The sequence below is a fragment of the Mobula hypostoma genome, unplaced genomic scaffold, assembly GCF_963921235.1.
Source record: "Mobula hypostoma unplaced genomic scaffold, sMobHyp1.1 scaffold_51, whole genome shotgun sequence".
Classification (NCBI taxonomy): domain Eukaryota; kingdom Metazoa; phylum Chordata; class Chondrichthyes; order Myliobatiformes; family Myliobatidae; genus Mobula; species Mobula hypostoma.
In genome coordinates, this window is record NW_026948233.1 from 533,810 (window position 1) to 554,307 (window position 20,498).

The 20,498-nt window shown below is 44.0% G+C and overlaps 1 protein-coding gene across 1 annotated transcript in view; it reads right to left on the reverse strand.

Moving 5' to 3' along the window:
• LOC134342086 (NACHT, LRR and PYD domains-containing protein 3-like) overlaps window positions 1-20,193 on the reverse strand; it is a 32,835-nt gene extending 12,642 nt beyond the window's left edge. The window contains exons 1-6 of the mRNA XM_063040031.1: window positions 17,893-20,193; window positions 16,372-16,458; window positions 13,889-14,392; window positions 13,153-13,319; window positions 4,207-4,378; window positions 4,008-4,073 (exon numbers count right to left, since the gene is read on the reverse strand). Of these exons, the coding sequence (XP_062896101.1) occupies window positions 4,008-4,073; window positions 4,207-4,378; window positions 13,153-13,319; window positions 13,889-14,392; window positions 16,372-16,381 (919 nt within the window). The 5' untranslated portion in view covers window positions 16,382-16,458; window positions 17,893-20,193. The remainder of the gene's footprint in view (window positions 1-4,007; window positions 4,074-4,206; window positions 4,379-13,152; window positions 13,320-13,888; window positions 14,393-16,371; window positions 16,459-17,892) is intronic.
• Between the last annotated feature and the right edge of the window lie 305 nt (window positions 20,194-20,498).

Consider the following 20,498-nt stretch of genomic DNA (forward strand, 5'->3'; position numbering starts at 1 on the left):
CAGGGTGACTTGGATAGGTTGGGTGAGTGGGCAAATTCATGGCAGATGCAATTTAATGTGGATAAATGTGAGGTTATCCACCTTGGTGGCAAAAACAGAAAAACAGATTATTATCTGAATGGTGGCCGATTAGGAAAAGGGGAGGTGCAATGAGACCTGGGTGTCATTATACACCAGTCATTGAAAATGGGCATGCGTGTACAGCAGGCGGTGAAAAAGGCGAATGGTATGCTGGCATTCATAGCAAGAGGATTCGCGTACAGGAGCAGGGAGGTACTACTGCAGTTGTACAAGGCCTTGGTGAGACCACACCTGGAGTATTGTGTGCAGTTTTGGTCCCCTAATCTGAGGAAAGACATCCTTGCCATAGACAGAGTACAACGAAGGTTCACCAGATTGATTCCTGGGATGGCAGGACTTTCATATAATGAAAGACTGCATTGAGTAGGCTTATATTCGTTGGAATTTAGAAGATTGAGGGGGATCTTATTGAAACATATAAAATCCTAAAGGGATTGGACAGGCTAGATGCAGGAAGATTGTTTCCGATGTTGGGGAAGTCCAGAATGAGTGGTCACAGTTTGAGGATAAAGGGGAAGCCTTTTAGGACCGAGATTAGGAAAAATTTCTTCACACAGAGAGTGGTGAATCTGTGGAATTCTCTGCCACAGGAAACAGTTGAGGCCAGTTCATTGGCTATATTTAAGAGGGAGGTAGATATGGCCCTTGTGACTAAAGGGATCAGGGGGTATGGAGGGAAGGCTGGTACAGGGTTCTGAGTTGGATGATCAACCATGATCATACTGAATGGTGGTGCAGGCTCGAAGGACCGAATAGCCTACTCGTGCACCTATTTTCCATGTTTCTATGTTTCTAAGTCCCTGGGGCCTGACGGAATATTCCCCAGGCTGCTCCACGAAGCGAGGGAAGAGATTGCTGAGCCTCTGGCTAGGATCTTTATGTCCTCGCTCTCCACAGGAATGGTACCGGAGGATTGGAGGGAGGTGAATGCTGTCCCTTTGTTCAAAAAAGGTAGTAGGGATAGTCTGGGTAATTATGGACCAGTGAGCCTTATGTCTGTGGTGGGAAAACTGTTAGAAAACTTTCTTACAGATAGGATCTTTGGGCATTTAGAGAATCATGGTCTGATCAGGGACAGTCAGCATGGCTCTGTGAAGGGCAGATCGTGTCTAACAAGCCGATAGATTTCTTTGAGGTGGTGACCAGGCATATAGATGAGGGTAGTGCAGTGGATGTGATCTACATGGATTTTAGTAAGGCATTTGACAAGGTTCCACACGGTAGGTTTATTCAGAAAGTCAGAAGGCATGGGATACAGGGAAGTTTGGCCAGGTGGATTCAGAATTGGCTTGCCTGCAGAAGACCGAGGGTCATGGTGGAGGGAGTACATTAAGATTGGAGGATTGTGACTAGTGGTGTCCCACAAGGATCTGTTCTGGGACCTCTACTTTTTGTGATTTTTATTAACGACCTGGATGTGAGGGTAGAAGGGTGGGTTGGCAAGTTTGCAGTTGACACAAAGGTTGGTGGTGTTGTAGATAGTGTAGCAGATTGTCGAAGGTTGCAGAGAGACATTGATAGGATGCAGGGTAGGCTGAGAAGTGCAGATGGAGTTCAACCCAGAGAAGTGTGAGGTGGTACACTTTGGAAGGACAAACTCCAAGGCAGAGAACAAAGTGAATGGCTGGATACTTGGTAGTGTGGAGGAGCAGAGGGATCTTGGGGTACATGTCCACAGATCCCTGAAAGTTGCCTCACAGGTAGAGAGGGTAGGTAAGAAAGCTTATGGGGTGTTAGCTTTCATAAGTCGAGGGATAGAGTTTAAGAGTTGCGATGTAATGATGCAGCTCTATAAAACTCTGGTTAGGCCACACTTGGAGTACTGTGCCCAGTTCTGGTCTCCTGACTATAGGAAGGATATGGAAGCATTGGAAAGGGTACAGAGGAGATTTACCAGGATGCTGCCTGGTTTAGTGTGTATGGATTATGATCAGAGGTCAAGGGAGCTAGGGCTTTACTCTTTGGAGAGAAGGAGGATGAGAGGAGACATGATAGAGGTGTACAAGATAATAAGAGGAATAGATAGAGTGGGCAGCCAGTGCCTCTTCCCCAGGGCACCACTGCTCAATACAAGAGGACATGGCTTTAAGGTAAGGGGTGGGAAGTTCAAGGGGGATATTAGCGGAAGGTTTTTTACTCAGAGAGTGGTTGGTGCATGGAATGCACTGCCTGAGTCGGTGGTGGAGGCAGTTACACTAGTGAAGTTTAAGAGACTCTTAGGTATATGGAGGAATTTAAGTTTGGGGGTTATACGGGAGGCATGGTTTAAGGGACGGCACAAGTTCCTCCAGGAGGTGACAAAGGTGATGGGTGAAGTTACAGATGGATAGTCTAGTTGATATTGGTAGAGTCTTTGACAAGGTCCCACATGGGAGGCTCCTACAGAAAATTAACATGCTTGGGAACTGTGGTGAATTGTCCTGGCTGGCAGGGAACCACATTGCAAGAAATTGCTTTCTCTGGTGGGTGGTGAATCTGTGCAATTATTGTCATAGACGGCTGAGGAAGGCAAGTCATTGGGTATATTTAAAATGCAGGTCCATATCTTCCTGATTATGAAGAGCGTCAACATTTACAGAAGGCAGGATACTGTCGTTGGGCATGGCAGGGAGAGTTTTCTTTCTTCTCCCGTCTGCGTGAGATGTGGGACATTAGAGAAACTTTGAACTTTTTGACTGTACCATGGCCTGTTCTTCATCAACTTATGGTATTTTGACACTGTTGTAACTATATGTTATAATTATGTGGTTTTGTTATTTTTTTCAGTCTTGATCTGTCCTGTGTTTTGTGATATCACACCAGAGGAATATTGTATCATTTCTTAATGCATGCATTACTAAATGACAATAAAAGAGGACTGCGTGTCGTCATAATCTAATCTAATCTAATGGGGTTGAGAGGAATTGCGGAGCACATTCACTGAGCCAAATGGCTTAATTCTCTTCCTAAGTCTTATGGTTTTAGAGAGCATCTGGAGTATTGTATTCACTTCTGATTGTCCAGCAGTTGGAAGGATTGGAGAGGGTACAGAACAGGTTCATCAGGGTGTTATCTGGATTCAGTGGCATGTGCTACAAGTAGAGGTTTGATAAAATTGGTTTGTTTACTCTGGAATTAGAATAGAGATCTGACAGAAGTGTATAAGATTGAGAGATAAGAATTTGGGTAGAGAGCCTGTACTTTGCTTTAAACTTCGGATTGGTGGCTCATACCAGAGGGCATTTGTTTGAGGTGAGATCGGGGAAATTTAGAGCATGTGTGGGTAGATTGTTTCCCAGGGCACTGGGTGCCTGGAATTTACAGCTTTGGTCGTGTTGGAGGCAACTATGTTATAGATGGTCCTAGAGATACATGAATGTGCACAAAATATGAGGGTATCATCAATAACATAAGAATGGATACCAAAGGTTTTTTTTCCCCCCTTTCCCAGATATATAAAGAGTGAAAAAAAAGAAAGGGTTGACATCTGACCGCTGCTAAATGATGTTGTAGATTTAGTACTGTGTGAAAAGGAAATGACAGACAAACTCTGTGGAAGTCACTAGCAGAATTCCAAAATGTAAGGAGCATCCACGGACAGAATTGAGTGTAGCTGCTATTACAAAGGAGAAGGTGCTTCGGAATCTGAAAGGTCTGAGGATACAAAAGTCACCTGGACTGGGTCATACAGTGTATCAGGAGCCTGCCTGGGGTGCATGGGGATTTCCAGAGCATTAGGGCCGGCAGTGAAGGCTTCAGCAGAACCAACAGCTGGATTAGTAGAAAAATATAAGGTAGAATATTTAGGCTGCAACAAGAGATTCTCTGAATTCTAACTTGAATCCAGAGATCAGCAAATGATTACTGGAGAATTTTCATTCCCAGCTTCTGCCAAGCTACAGACTAACATTTGAGATGTGGTTTGAACCATGCATTTCATCACTCACCTATCAGTTCACTGGGTAATTCAGATAACCCCTGGACAATGTTCATGTATTCTTGTCGATCAGGACCTTTGTAAGTTAAAAAAACATGTCAATGAAAACAGAGCTAAAATAATTAAAACTGTTTTAAGGGTAAGGGGTGCCTTAACTTAAAAGTGAAAAATAGAAGTGCCTTTGTGTTCAGTGCATGACTTTCACATACCTAGTTCCTGTATTTCCTTCAGTATTTTGTCCAACTTTGGTAACTCAGTCCTCCATGTCACAAAGGATTCCCACATCGCCCTCCGGGCCCGGGAGCCTTTGCCCATCACCAAACTGAGGAAGAGTCTGGAGCTTTCTGTCCGATTTCCCTTCTCTGTCAGTTCGGTGACTTTCTATAAAAGGAAACAATGAATTTATTGTGGAGCAGACAGACAGACATGGAGAATGTGCAGGAAAATATCTGTTCACGGTCCCAGTAGCTTCAGAATTGATGCAGTCACTGGGCTGCTGCCTTATCCTCCCTGGGTTCAGTCGTTAACAGAGAAACAGTAACTGAAGGAAATTCTAAATCAGTATTGTGTAAGAATAAGGATTTGCTGACACCCTGCAGTATATGCAACATGATTAATTTACTTATCCATCAATGTGCAACATTACATCATAAAGATGTGACAACAGGAACAGAAGACGGGGAGAGCCAGGGAGAAAAAATGGATGGTGGGCATCACTGAATCATGGCTGAAAGAAGATCATATTTGTGTGCTCACATCCAAGAATACATATTTCATCAAAAGGATAGGCAGGTAGGTGAAAGGGTTGGGTTGGCAGCTGTCATTAAAAAAAAAGTCCTTATAAAGAGGTGGTATTTGATTGGACAATGTAAATGTTAAGAAACTGCGTAGGAAAAAATGATCCTGATGGAACAGTAACCAGGATGTGGGCTATAAATTCCAGTGGGAGAGGGAAGAGGCATGTAAAGAGGTCAATGTTAAAATAGTCATGGGGAATTTCATTATGCAGGTAGCTTTGGAAAATCAGGACAGTGCTGAATCCCAAGTGAAGGAATTTATAGAATGCCTATGAGATGGTTTTTGAGAGAAGCCTGTGGTTGAGCCCACTATAGGGAAGGCGGATCTGGATTCGATGTTGTGTATTGAAGCAGATTTGATTGGGGAGCTTAAGGTAAATAAACCCTTCAGAGGCAGTGATCATAAAATAGCAGAACTCACACTGCAGTTTGAGCGGGAGAAAGTAAAGTTAGATGTATCAGTATGACAGTTGGATATAGGAATTACAGAGGCATAGGAGAGGAATGGCAGAGCAGGAATGGCTGAAGTTTCTCGGAGCAATTCAGAAAAAGCAGGACAATTGATCATGAAGATGGCGAATTACTCTAAAGGGAGGATGATCAACTGTGGCTGACGAGGTTGTCAAAGCAGCACAAAAGCATAGGAGAGGGCACAGAATATTACAAAATACAGTAGAAAGCTGGAGGACTGGATGTTTTTACAATTAAAAAGCTGTAAGTAGAGAGAATATGAAATATGAAGGTAGGCTAGCGAATAATGTAAAATAGCTTACCAATAGGTCCGTCTGATATATGAAGAGTGAAAGAGAGGAAAGTGGATATTGGGCTGCTGGAAAATGACAGTGGAGAGGTACTGTCAGGGGACAAGGCAATGGCGGAAGGTGTTAGCAAGTATTTTGCGTCAGTCTTCACTGTAAAGACACTAGAACGTGTCAGATATTTGAGAATGTCAGGTGGCAGAAGTGAGTGTATTTGCAATTATTGAGGAGAAGGTGCTCGGGAAGCTGATAGTTCTGAAGATAGAGAAGTCCAGATAAACTGCACCCGATGGCTTCTGCAAGAGGTGGCTGAAGAGATTGTGGAGACATTAGTAATGATCGTTCAAGAATCATTAGATTTTGGAATGGTTCCGGAGGACCGACCATTTTAAATTATAGGCCAGTTAGTCTGATCAGCGTTTGGGAAGATGTCAGCAGTCCATAGCTGAGGATAAGGTTTTGGTGTATTTGGAGGCACATGATAAAAAATGCCAAAATTCATGGAAGGTAATCTTGCCTGACAGATCTCTTGGAATTTTTTGAGAAAATAGCATGCTTGGTCGACAACGGAGTGCCAGTGCATGTTGTTTACTTGGACTTCAAGTGGACCTTTGACAATGCCCACATGACGCCGTTTAACAGGACAGGGGCTGAGAGTAGGACAAGAAAGACACTAGCATGGATAAAGGATCCATGATCTTCCCCAAACAGATTTTGCCTGACTGTCAAGAAGCCCAGAATGGGAACAAATAGGGCTTTTTCTTATCGGATGTTGGTGACCAGCGGTGTTCTGCAGTTATTGGTTTGGGGACAGTTTCTTTGTCCGTTATGTTAATGATTTGAAAGTTTTATAGCCAAAATTACATGCATTACGAAGATATGGGGAAAGACAGGAAGTTTTGAGGAAGCAGGGATTTCACGGGAGGACATAGACCGATGAAAAAAAACGGACCGATCAGTGGCAATTGGAATGTAGTGTAGGGAGGTACATGGCCATAAACTTTGGCAGAAATAATGAAGATGTAGAGTGTTTTTGAATCTAGGAGAAAATGCAGAAATCAGCATTGTGAAGAGTCTCAGGAGATCTAGTGCAGGATTCCTTGCAGTTTTTGTCGGTGTTAGGAAAGGCAAAAACAATGTTAGCATTCATTTCAAGAGGATTAAGAACAACCACACTTGCATATTGCGAACAATTTTAGTACCCTGATCAGAGAAAATATGTGATGGCATTGTGTAAAGTCCAGAGAGGAATCAAAACTAACAGAACCAGTGATATTAAACTTGATTTGATTAGAATGATTGCCGGATGTGCCTGTACAGGCTGGAGTGTGGAAGGATGAGGGGGAATGTAACTGTCACTGATTAGTGTGCAAACTTAAAGCACACGGTATTGGGGGTAAGGTATTGGTGTGGGTGGAGAATTGGTTAGCAGACAGGAAGCAAAGAGTGGGAATAAACGGGACCTTTTCAGAATGGCAGGCGGTGACTAGTGGGGTACCGCAAGGCTCAGTGCTGGGACCCCAGTTGTTTACAATATATATTAATGACTTGGATGAGGGAATTAAATGCAGCATCTCCAAGTTTGCGGATGACACGAAGCTGGGTGGCAGTGTTAGCAGTGAGGAGGATGCTAAGAGGATGCAGGGTGACTTGGATAGGTTGGGTGAGTGGGCAAACTCATGGTAGATGCAATTTAATGTGGATAAATGTGAAGTTACCCACTTTGGTGGCAAAAATAGGAAAACAGATTAGACTGATAAAGACAAATGTAGGTCCCCTGCAAACAGAAACAGGTGAATTGATTATGGGGAGCAAGGACATGGCAGACCAATTGAATAATTACTTTGGTTCTGTGTTCACTAAGGAGGACATAAATAATCTTCCAGAAATAGTAAGGGACAGAGGGTCCAGTGAGATGGAGGAACTGAGCGAAATACATGTTAGTAGGGAAGTGGTGTTAGGTAAATTGAAGGGATTGAAGGCAGATAAATCCCCAGGGCCAGATGGTCTGCATCCCAGAGTGCTTAAGGAAGTGGCCCAAGAAATAGTGGATGCATTAGTGATAATTTTTCAAAACTCGTTAGATTCTGGACTAGTTCCTGAGGATTGGAGGGTGGCTAATGTAACCCCACTTTTTAAAAAAGGAGGGAGAGAGAAACCGGGGAATTATAGGCCGGTTAGCCTAACGTCGGTGGTGGGGAAGCTGCTGGAGTCAGTTATCAAGGATGTGATAACAGCACATTTGGAAAGCGGTGAAATGATCGGACAAAGTCAGCATGGATTTGTGAAAGGAAAATCATGTCTGACGAATCTCATAGAATTTTTTGAGGATGTAACTAGTAGAGTGGATAGGGGAGAACCAGTGGATGTGGTATATTTGGATTTTCAAAAGGCTTTTGACAAGGTCCCACATAGGAGATTAGTGTGCAAACTTAAAGCACACGGTATTGGGGGTAAGGTATTGGTGTGGGTGGAGAATTGGTTAGCAGACAGGAAGCAAAGAGTGGGAATAAACGGGACCTTTTCAGAATGGCAGGCGGTGACTAGTGGGGTACCGCAAGGCTCAGTGCTGGGACCCCAGTTGTTTACAATATATATTAATGACTTGGATGAGGGAATTAAATGCAGCATCTCCGAGTTTGCGGATGACACGAAGCTGGGTGGCAGTGTTAGCAGTGAGGAGGATGCTAAGAGGATGCAGGGTGACTTGGATAGGTTGGGTGAGTGGGCAAACTCATGGCAGATGCAATTTAATGTGGATAAATGTGAAGTTATCCACTTTGGTGGCAAAGATAGGAAAACAGATTATTATCTGAATGGTGGCCGATTAGGAAAAGGGGAGGTGCAACGAGACCTGGGTGTCATTATACACCAGTCATTGAAAGTGGGCATGCAGGTACAGCAGGCGGTGGAAAAGGCGAACGGTATGCTGGCATTTATAGCGAGAGGATTCGAGTACAGGAGCAGGGAGGTACTACTGCAGTTGTACAAGGCCTTGGTGAGACCACACCTGGAGTATTGTGTGCAGTTTTGGTCCCCTAATCTGAGGAAAGACATCTTTGCCATAGAGGGAGCACAAAGAAGGTTCACCAGATTGATTCCTGGGATGGCAGGTCTTTCATATGAAGAAAGACTGGATGAACTGGGCTTGTACTCATTGGAATTTAGAAGATTGAGGGGGGATCTGATTGAAACGTATAAGATCCTAAAGGGATTGGACAGGCTAGATGCGGGAAGATTCTTCCCGATGTTGGGGAGGTCTAGAACGAGGGGTCACAGTTTGAGGATAGAGGGGAAGCCTTTTAGGACCGAGGTTAGGAAAAACTTCTTCACACAGAGAGTGGTGAATCTGTGGAATTCTCTGCCACAGCAAACTGTTGAGGCCAGTTCATTAGCTATGTTTAAAAGGAAGTTAGATATGGCCCTTGTGGCTACAGGGGTCACGGGGTATGGAGGGAAGGCTGGGTTCTGAGTTGGATGATCAGCCATGATCATAATAAATGGCGGTGCAGGCTCGAAGGGCCGAATGGCCTACTCCTGCACCTATTTTCTATGTTTCTATGTTTCTATGTCACTTGTGGAATATCGAAAGGCGTTGAGAGGATGTGGAGATGATGTTTCAAATTGGGTGAGTCTAGAAACAGATGGAACAGCCTCAGAATAGAGGGACGTCCATCTGGAACAGAGATGAGCAGATTCTTTAGCCGAAGAGTAGTGAATCTGTAGAATTCATTGGAAGTGACAGCTGCGGAGGTCACTGGGTATATTTAAAACAAACGTTGGTACCTTCTTGATTAGTCAGGTCACCGGGGAAAGGCAGGAGAATGGGGTTGAGAGGGATAGTAAATCACCTATGATGTAATGGCGGAGCAGAATCGATGGCCCTAATGTCCCATTTGTGTTCCAGTGTCTTATGGTCTTATGATGCGTAAAGGCAACAGAACATTTTAACACAAGGAGTGTTGTGAACAAATCGGATGGGCTTAGAGCGTGGATCAGTACCTGGATATAAGATGTTGTGACCATTACAGAGACTTGGATGGCTCAGGGACAGGAATGGTTACTTCAAGTGCCGGGTTTTGGATGTTTCAGAAAGGACAGGGAGGGAGGCAAAAGAGGTGGGGATGTGGCACTGTTGATCAGAGATAGTGTCACGGCTGCAGAAAAGGTGGACGCCATTGAGGGATTGTCTACTGAGTCTCTGTAGGTCGAGGTTAAGAACAGGAAGGGGTAATGACTTTACTGGGTGTTTTTTATAGGACGCCCAATAGGATATCGAGGAGCAGATAAGGAAACAGATCCTGGAAAGGTGTAACAATTGCAGAGTTGCCGTGATAGGAGATTTTAATTTCCCAAATATCGATTGACATCTCCCTAGAGCAAGGGGTTTGGATGGGGTGGAGTTTGTTAGGTGTGTTCAGGACGGTTTCTTGACACAATATGTAGATAACCCAACAAGAGGAGAGACAGTAGGTGATTTAGTATTGGGAAATGAAACTGGTCAGGTGTCAGATGTCTCAGTGGGAGAGCATCTTGGAGATAGTGATCATAATTCTATCTCTCTTACCATAGCATTGGAGACAGAAAGGAACAGACAAGTTAGAAAAGCGTTTAATTGGAGTAAGGAGAATTATGAAGCTATAAGGCAGGAAATTGGAGGTTTATATTGGAAACAGATGTTCGCAGGGAAATGTACAGAAGAAATGTGGCAAATATTCAGGAGATATTTGTGTGGAATTCTGCATAGGTACGTTCCAATGAGACAGGGAAGTTATGGGAGGGAGATCTAGAAGATTACAAGGCTAATAGGAAGGAGCTTAAGAAGGAAATTAGGACAGCCAGAAGGGGCCATGAGAAGGCCTTGGTGGTCAGGATTAAGGAAAACCCCAAGGCATTGTACAAGTATGTGAAGAACAAAAGGATAAGACGTGAAAGAACAGGACCTATCAAGTGTGACAGTGGGAAAGTATATATGGAACCGGAGGAAATAGCAGAAGAACTTAATGAATACTTCAGTATTTACTATGGAAAAGTATCTTGGTGATTGTAGTGATGACTTCCAGCAGACTGAAAAGCTTGAGCATGTAGATAAAGGGGATGTGCTGGAGCTTTGAAAAGCATCAAGTTGGATAAGTCACCGGGACTGGATGGGATGTACCCCAGGCTACTGTGGGAGGTGAGAAAGGAGATTGCTGAGCCTCTGGCGATGATCTTTGAATCATATGTGGGGATAGGAGAGGTTCCGGAGGATTGGAGGGTTGTGGATATTTTTCCTTTATTCAAGAAAGGGAGTACAGATAGCCCAGGAAATTATAGACCTGTGAGTCTTACCTCAATGGTTGGTAAGTTGTTGGATACGATCCAGAGAGGTAGGATTTATGAACATTTGGAGAGGTATAATATGACTAGGAATAGTCAGCATGGGTTTGTCAAGGGCAGGTCATGCCTTACGAGCCTAATTGAATTTTTTGAGGATGTGACTAAACACATTGATGAAGAAAGTGTAGTAGATGTAGTGTATATGGATTTCAGCAAGGCATTTGATAAGGTTCCCCATGCAAAGTTTATTGAGAAAGTAAGGAGACATGGGATCCAAGGGGATGTTGCTTAGTAGATCCAGAACTGGCTTGCCCACAGAAGGCAAAGAGCGGTTGTAGATGGGTCATATTCTGCGTGGAGGTCGGTCACCTGTGGAGTGCCTCAGCCATTTGTTCTGGGACCCTTACTCTTCGTGATGTTTGTATATGACCTGGATGAGGAAGCGGAGGGATGGGTTAGTACGTTTGCTGATGACACAAAGGTTGGAGGTTTTGTGGATAGTGTGGAGGCCTGTCAGAAATTACAGTGGGTCATTGGTAGGATGCAAAACTGGTCTGAGAAGTGGCAGATGGAGTTCAACCCAGATAAGTGTGAAGTGGTTCATTTTGGTAGGTCAAATATGATGGCAGAATATAGTATTAATGGTAAAACTCTTGGCAATGTGGAGGATCAGAGGGATCTTGGGGTTCAAGTCCATAGGACACACAAAGCAGTTGCGCAGGTTGACTCTGTGGTTAAGAAGGCGTACGGTGTATCCGCCTTCTTCAATCGTGACTTTGAATTTAGGAGCTGAGAGGTAATGTTGCAGCTATATAGGACCCTGGTCAGACCCCACTTGGAGTACTGTGCTCATTTCTGGTCTCCTCACTACAGGAAGAATGTGTAGAAAAGGTGCAGAGGGAATTTACAAGGATGTTGCCTGAATTGGGGAGCATGGCTTATGAGAATAGGTTGAGTGAACTCGGCCTTTTTGCATTGGAGCGACGGAGGATGAGCGGTGGTGTATAAAATGATGAGAGGCATTGATCCTGTGGATAGTCAGAGGCTTTTTCCCAGGGCTGAAATGATTGCCACAAGAGGACACAGGTTTAAGGTGCTGGGGAATAGGTACAGAGGAGATGTCAGGGGTAAGTTTTTTACTCAGAGAGTGGTGAGTGCCGGCAACGGTGGTGGAGGCAGATACAATAGGATCTTTCAAAAGACTTTTAGATAGGAACATGGAGATTAGTAAAATAGAGGGCTATTGGTAAGCCTAGTAATTTCTAAGGTAGGGGCATGTTCGGAACAACTCTCTGGGCCGAAGGGCCTGTATTGTGCTGTAGGTTTTCTATGTTTCCATATTTCTATGTAACATTAAGGAATGTCAGTGCGGCCGTCTCATGATGGAGGTGGTTACTGCCTGGCACTCACGCTGTAAAATGGTAATCACTTCCTGAATGCAGGCTTGGGCTCCCTGATTAAGTGAGTAATTATGAATCAAACATTGAATTGTCTTCAGGCAACATACACCTATGATGGAATTAAGGTAACTAAGGTTTGTGCGTGATGTTTCACGTCTCACCAATCTTAGACATTTTCGAGGAAGTTACCAGGAAAGTTGATGAAGGCAACGTTATGGATATTGTCTACATGGACTTCGCACCGTATTTGACAAGGTCCTGCATAGGAGGTTGGTCAAGAAGATTCAGTTGCTCAGCATTCGAGATAAGGTAGTAAACTGACAGTTTAATATTCATCCTGGATTAATGAGATGAGGTGAATTTGCCGACAGTTCAGCCAAGATTTGAAATTAGTTTTAGACTGAATGCTTGCTCAACAGTCCAGATATGCAGCCACTGCTCTTATATATATATAGGCATCCGGTAGAGTCTCGTCAGACCATGGATTTGCGCCTTGGAAGGTTGTATGGTAGACCGGAAGTTGCCCATGCTGCAAGTCTCCCCTCTCCACGCCACCGATGTGACCAAGAACAGAACACGATGTCTCAGCCAAGGCTCAAACTAGCGACCATCAGATCACTAGACGAACGCCTTAACCACTTGGCCGCGCACCACTGCTGTTATATCACACTGATACAGCAAGTGTGAGAGGAAAAGGTGACACTGAACCTACAGTTCTCAGTGCTCCTCACCTTAACAGCTGAAACCAGATCTGCCAGAGAGAAGTCAGAGGTCAAAGTCTCCATTGCCATGTAGAACTCCTAGAACGTGCAGGAGATTAATACTGATCTCTATTCCCTCTGATACCAGCAGTTCAGTGACAATACACTAAATAAACTCACCTCCCTTTCCTCTGTACTGAAATATCCCCTCTCTGTCAGCAGCAAAGCGAGTCTGTCAACCTTTTCTTCAATTGCTTGTTTGAGTCTGTCTCTGTAGAACTTTGTCAGTTGGTACAGTCGATATTCCTCCCCCTGTGCCAGGAGGTCAGAGATTGTAAACCCTGGCTCTGTGAATATAAAAAAGAAAAATGTATGCTTGAACTCAGATATTGCTTGTCTCCACCGCTCCCACACAACTGAACAAAAAAAAAACATGTCTTAAACCTGCCTACAGACACAAACAATGGATTAATTCTCCATCTCCAATATTGACCTTAAAACCAACCCAATAATGTTCTCGGCATTACGTAATAGAAGGACCACATTTAATGCAAACCAGTCCATCCCCCATCCCACCCACTCACCCATTTCAATTTTGGATGGGGAATACATGTTGGGACTGTTGGTAATATTCACGTACCAGAGATACTCTCTCCATCCTGGCGAATACATTTCCCATGACTCATATCCTGGAAATACTCTCTTATCCAGATAGCTGCATTTTCTCCAATACACATCCTGGAAATCCTCACAGCAAGTAGTACATTTTCTGTAGTGGGGTAACGGGTGCACACTACACCACATGTACCACACCCACACATCCCCTCTCTCATCTGACCAACCCTCCAACAAGGCCTCACGTTTACCCTCCTCCCTGCCACATTCTGTGAACCCATCACCCTCATATTTCACTCACCTGTTCCTTGTTGGGGACTTGACAGTTCCATGTTCAATGAGCTTCCGAGTTGACAGACAGTCACCTCACTTGTGCCGGTTCCAGGGTCCTGATCAGTGTCTCTGACGTCACTGTCTCTGGGCTGACAGACAGTCACCTCACTTGTACCGGTTCCAGGGTCCTGATCAGTGTCTCTGACGTCACTGTCTCTGGGCTGACAGACAGTCACCTCACTTGTACCGGTTCCAGGGTCCTGATCAGTGTCTCTGACGTCACTGTCTCTGGGCTGACAGACAGTCACCTCACTTGTACCGGTTCCAGGGTCCTGATCAGTGTCTCTGACGTCACTGTCTCTGGGCTGAATTTGCTCCACTTCCGCTGCTGCCTGACCGCTTTCTATTGGGACATTGCTCTCAATCTGACCCTGCTTTGGTACCTTGCTTCCCGTGTCTCGATCATCTTCCCTCGATGAGTTGCCTGGTAAAATCCTCTTCAGTGCTTTCCCTACTCGATTCATTATCCCACCTGAAATAAGTGATGAATTGCAGATTATACGAGTATGATTTAGAGATGAGCAAAATTGATTCAGACTGCAATGGAGCCGAAACTCTGGCTGACCAGATTTGGAGTGGAACTGTTCTGGTTAATGTCAACCATACATCTTGCTAGGTGACCATCCCAATAAGCCGCTGACTGGACGCATTCACTTCCAGTAAAGTAACAGGAGAGACACAGTAATACTGATCACTGAATTCACAGCAGTTGAACACACGGATGACCACGGTATCTTAATGCAGCAGTGTCGAGTGATACTGGGAAATATCACTGTGATTATCTTCCGCAAGCAAAAATCTCCCTGGATCACTAACTGTTCAGTACTCTGTGTCACACACAGACCAGCAATGGGATTATTCATGGTCCAGTCTGCTGGATCGTATGTTCTCCAATCGCTTTGTCACACGATGTCCAGTCCCCTCGGTCATAGACAGACCATTCCTCTGAGACGCACATCGTCCGGTACCCTGGGTCGCAGGCTGACCATTACCGAGGGATCTATGCTGACCGCTCCCCTGGTTCCCTTCCTATCCCCTGCCTGATGATCGTCATGTAACAACTATGCAAGTCATTGGCAATGTCTCGCTCAGAGAGCTTTGCGTGTAGTTGCAGTTGCTAATCTATAGGATGGAGGTGATTAAGCTGGAAAGTGTGTAGTGGAGAATGACCACTACGGTACTGGGCGAGGGTGTTGTTTTTTGTGTTAAATGGATCGGCTTGGACAGTTTGCCCTGGAGCTCAGGAACTCAAAGGGTGACCTTACACACGTATATGAACATAAAATAATCAGGGGCCTAGATAGGGTAGATGGTCACAGTCTTTTCCCCGGGGGGTAGGGGAGTCTGAGCCTTGAGGGCAGAGATTTAAAAGGGACCGAAGAGGCATTTTCTTTCACGTGGAGGGCGATGGATATAAACTACCTGCAGTCAGAGGAGATTGCAAACACAAATAAAATTACGAAGATGAGAGCATGTGGGCAGGAAAAAGGATAGAAGGACGTTTACAAGGGAAATTTGGTAAAAACTGCAGGAAAACGGGGCAAGCTCAGGAATTTAAATCAGCATGAATTAGATGGGCCGAAGGACCCGTTTCCAGGCTGTAACATTTTTTATTCCACCTGGAATCACAGATTTGAGCACAATCACAATGCCTACAGGTGACAGAGACAGTTGGTTATTGGTTATACCGGGTTTCCCAGCAGAAATCCTGGGAATTTAAATTCATGTAGAAGATCATCTCAGGAGGGAAATATTTAGAAACTCACGTTCACCATTTCTCCACAGCTCAGACATTCATTGGGGTAGTAAAGCTCCGAAGCAGACCACAAATGTATCTACAATGAGCTGCCTCCTGATCCTCAGCCATTCGAAATACTAGCAATGTTCTCCTCTCTGCTACAGAAAACAGATTTCGGAAACACCCCCCACCCCCCTTCTCCTTTGCGCAGCAGCCAAGAAAAAAACAGAGGGGGTTGATAGCTTTCCTTCCAAAACCTGAAATGCTGTGTTATCACAGAATCTCTGAAATCCCGGAAATGCTCCTATTATCTGGTTCTAAATTTTATAAATGGAAGTTGTAGATGTCTTACACCTCAGTACTTGTCTGGAGGTGAAACGGACCCTGACCCTGAACATTTACATAAACCACAAGACCGCTGTCGCATTCCTGTCTGTGTTTCACTCACAACCACCTGATTCAGGAGTCCCTGTTCCTTTCACTCAGGTGAAGCTTTGCATGGTGAGTGGAGTGATTCGACCATTACTGTTGTCAGGTCCCTGCGCTCGATCTGTTAGGTTGATGAATTACTCAATGCCGCTTTACCAGTGGGATAAATGATACTGCTTGATGAAACTTTTCTATGCCCTGTTAACATCTATGTCAGTTTCTTCATTTGAAGTACTGTGTAGAAACGCGACAGAAGTTTAATTCAAAAATCCCTGTGATCATACCTGTGTCCATTCTGACGATTGCTGATTGTCGTCGTCTTGTTTACACGTTGGTCCCGGTGCAGGAAAGCTCCATCTGCTGGTGATACCCTGAATTACACCACAAGCAGACAGTAAGTCAGAGAGAGTACGATTACTTTGCAAATATGACAGTATCTTCATCCCCTGTATCAGAGATGCTGTTGGTTTGGGGATTAAACATTCCCCGTTAACAGCAACATCCACACCATGTCTGTATGTCTGTCCAGTGATACCTGGCGCATCTACTGACAGAGTCATGGAACAATAGAGTCCAAATTCGGAGCGTTCAGCAAAACGAGACAATGCCAACCACAGTGCCCACCGAGATGGTCACAATTCCCTGTGATGGGTCCGTTTCCCTTCTGGCCTTTTCAACTCCATCTACATATCCCAACTGCTGTTTGAATTATGCGATTGTGCCTGCCTCATCCACTTCCTCTGACTGTTCCCTGCACATAATCCCCAACATCTGCATGAATCCCTTGCTGCTCGGGTTGGTTTTTCAATCTGTTTACCACCTCCTGTCCACTTAGATCCCCTATATGCTCCGACGAACTTCTCTGTGAGCAGCAACTACTAATTTTATGCATTCTGCGAACTTACCCATCAAGTAAGTCTTGTGCATTCGCACCCAAATCATTGCTATAAAATAACGAATACCAAAGATCCCAACTTGTAGCCTTGCGCACACTACTAACTACTCGCCTCCACTGCGAGGAGAAACCTTCAACCAGCACTCTTTGCTTGCTACCTTGAAGCTAAATTTGTATACATCCAATTTGCCCTCTCCGGACAGCATTGGACCTAATCATCGAGACCAAGCTGCCATGTGACACCTTGTCAAAGGCTTTGCTGATGTGTAATGTACAACATCCATGGATAAATAACTTTGAATTTCCACCTCTGCTTAATGTCATGTTCACAGGTTCTGACAATGTAATTAGTAGAAAAGTACTTGATGAGGCCAAGGTATGTAAATGTAAATTATTGGTTGCCATTTGCTAGTGAGGACTGAATAAAATGCGATGTTGAAACATTTTGCTTTAAGAAGGTCTGTTCTCAGCATGACAATATATTCGAGGGTAAGTATATCATTGCAGATTGCAATAGCCAGAGACATCAATGACCTGTTACTGCAGTTCATGGTAATTCCACATTTCTACAATCACTACAGCACGACGCACTTGGGGCTTCTTATAAAGGGAGGAAATTGTCAACGTATTTTGAGATGATTATAACGTAACAAGGGAACATCAGAACAGACCAAAAGCTACTTCGGAAGATGCAAGACCTTCAAATGCGCAAACACTGAGAGAATGTGAGTGACTTTAAAGAGCTGGGTTTCTGAAAACACATTACCAGACCTGGAGTGATTGGAACTGGGTCTGGCAGAGGCATAACTGGTATCACTGGGCACATTCAGTCCATTCCACCTATTTCGTACCTTCCTTTCTACAGATATGTAATGTCTAAAGGACCAGAGTTCGAGTAAATGAGACTCACCAAACTTTTTCCTGAGTGGATCGATGGAAACTCTAAGTCAGAAGGGTTTTCTCCAGTTGATGCTCTCAGTCGTCGGGCTGGTTCACTTGCTGCTGTTCCCTCATCTTCAGTCGTGGTTCTCTTCCAGTTGTGGGCTTTTCTTCCAATAAATCTCTCACCATAGTCTAACTTTAACCAGGGAGATCATGAAGCACATTAACAATACAAGGGAGAACAAAATATTTCTGCTCAATGTTTCAAAAGCAAGTCTGACTGAAATTTAAACGCTGAAGACAAATAAAAGGATCTCAGTGAACAAATCTGTAATAGTCCCTCACACGTCACAAATCCTGGTACGGGATACGAAGGACTCATCATTCAGTCAGGGTAAGACATAAGCTATCGGAGCAGAATGAAGTGATTCGGTCCATCGAGTCTGCTCCATCATTCAATCGTGTCTGTTTATTTTTCGCCCCTATGCCATATTCCTGCCTTCCTCACACAAACTGCTGGAAACTCGGTACATCAGATTGGATGTGTGTAAAGAGAAACTGTGGAAGACCCGGTATCAGAACTGGGACTGTCCAAGATGCTACCGAATCTGCTGAACGCTTAATTGCGCAATATGGCCCAGATCTCATCCTTGCTCATACCTATAATGGGGGAGGTACTACCCCCAGTGTTCTGAAAAGGCAGTAAAAGTGATTATCGGGGCATTAATAGTGATCTTTTAGAGAAACGAAAACGAAAAGCTCTTATATTTATAGTAAATGGACTTTCTAGTTATTCACTGCTCAACATTAGTTCTGTATTGTTAAGCACTTGAGCCTCATTGCTTCACAGTACGCTCCCTCAGACAAGGCAAAATTATTTTTTCTTGTTATCCATTCGTATTTCCTGGATACCAGAGATGCTCCAGATGAAACAGTTTTGTCCATTCTATTGACTTCTAACATCTCGTCTATAACAGGAAGCACGATAATGTACCACATTCAATCGTGTTCAATATGCATAGAATGTAAGGTGGTTCGGTCTCCAATGTTCCCACTAATCACTATTTTTGCAGCTGCGTGGGTCAGCCATTGCTCTGAGCCGGAAAGTTTCACACGGCCTGAAAAAAGCTCAGCATCATAGATAAATCCTTTTTCGTAATGTGCATCTATGAATATTTAGAATGAGACTGACAAGAAAAATATTCTTTTGATTTTAATTATTAATTAAACAATATGATAAAAATGCATTACAACAAAGACAAACTTTCGGGTTTCATAAATGTTTATCTGGCAGTGTTTAATTCCATATGCGCTGCAACAAAGGCTCCGTTTGCGAGACCATTTTGGTTACACAGATGTGTAGTTTAGAGGGAACAGTGACGGGTCTCTCTCTCCAGTTTACCACCACCTTATAACAAGTTTTGTCCACTGCCTTGCCAGCATCAACCTGTTGTTACAAACATGCAAATCGTCAATCATCAGGCCCAGATCTCATCCGTGTTCATATTCGAGATGGGTGAGGGTATGTCTAAATGGGAAATGCACTAAATGGCCACTTTGTTAGCTACAACTGTATACCAGCTCATTAATGCAAATCTGTTAATCACATGCCTGCAACTCAAAGCATAAACACATGCAGATATGATCAACAGGTTCAGTTGCTATTCAGGCCAAACAGCGGAGTAGGAAATAAATGTGATGTCAGTGACGTTGATCGTGGAATGATCGCTAGTGTCAGACAGGGTGCTATGAGTGTTTCAGAAACTGATCAACTACTTGGATTTTCACGTATAAACCTCTCGGTTTACAGAGAATGGTCCGGAAACAAACCAAAGGAAAATCCACTGAGCGGCAGTTCTAAAGGCCTCGTTAATGAGAGAGCTCAGTGAGATTGGCCAGACTGATTAAATCCGACAGGACGGCGGCAGGAATTCAAATAACCATGCGCTCCAACAGCGGCGTGCAAGAGAGCGACACTGAACGCAGAACCTTGGATTTGGACGGGGTACAATCGCAGTAAACCCCGAACATACACTCAGTGTCACATCATTAGGTACGGGGGGGGGGGGGGAGGACATAAAAACGTGCCCACTGTGTGTAGACTTCCATACTTTTATCAACTTCCAATGAGATTTATTACAGGAATATTTAAACTAAATATCACTGCCAGATATACAATGTCTTTGCTAAAAAAAAATACACAAACAGAATAAAACACACATATTCGTTAATCCACGCAATCCTAAGGACAATATTGAACTCATAAAAACATTAGCAATACTAGCGCGACCAGTGGGTGTAATAAAACATAACATTTCCCCCTGTAGCCTCTGTCCTTACCTGGTGCTGGACTCCTGAGTCTGTTTACAAAGAATCCGAACATCTGAATTTTATATCCCTAACAGTACGTGAACACACCCTGAGCAATGTTCTGTTGATAACTCGCTCATAAACCTGAGCTTCAGTCTATTCAGCACGTAACGCCACACCTTGTTCCACAACGCTTGTGTTAAACCATATAAAAGCTTAATTTCCATGAACAAGTCACTCTTACAAGCGGTCTGAACCAGAATTAATACCACAGTGCAAGCGGTGCAGTAATTTTCTCCCTCTAGAATATTTGATCTGCTCTAG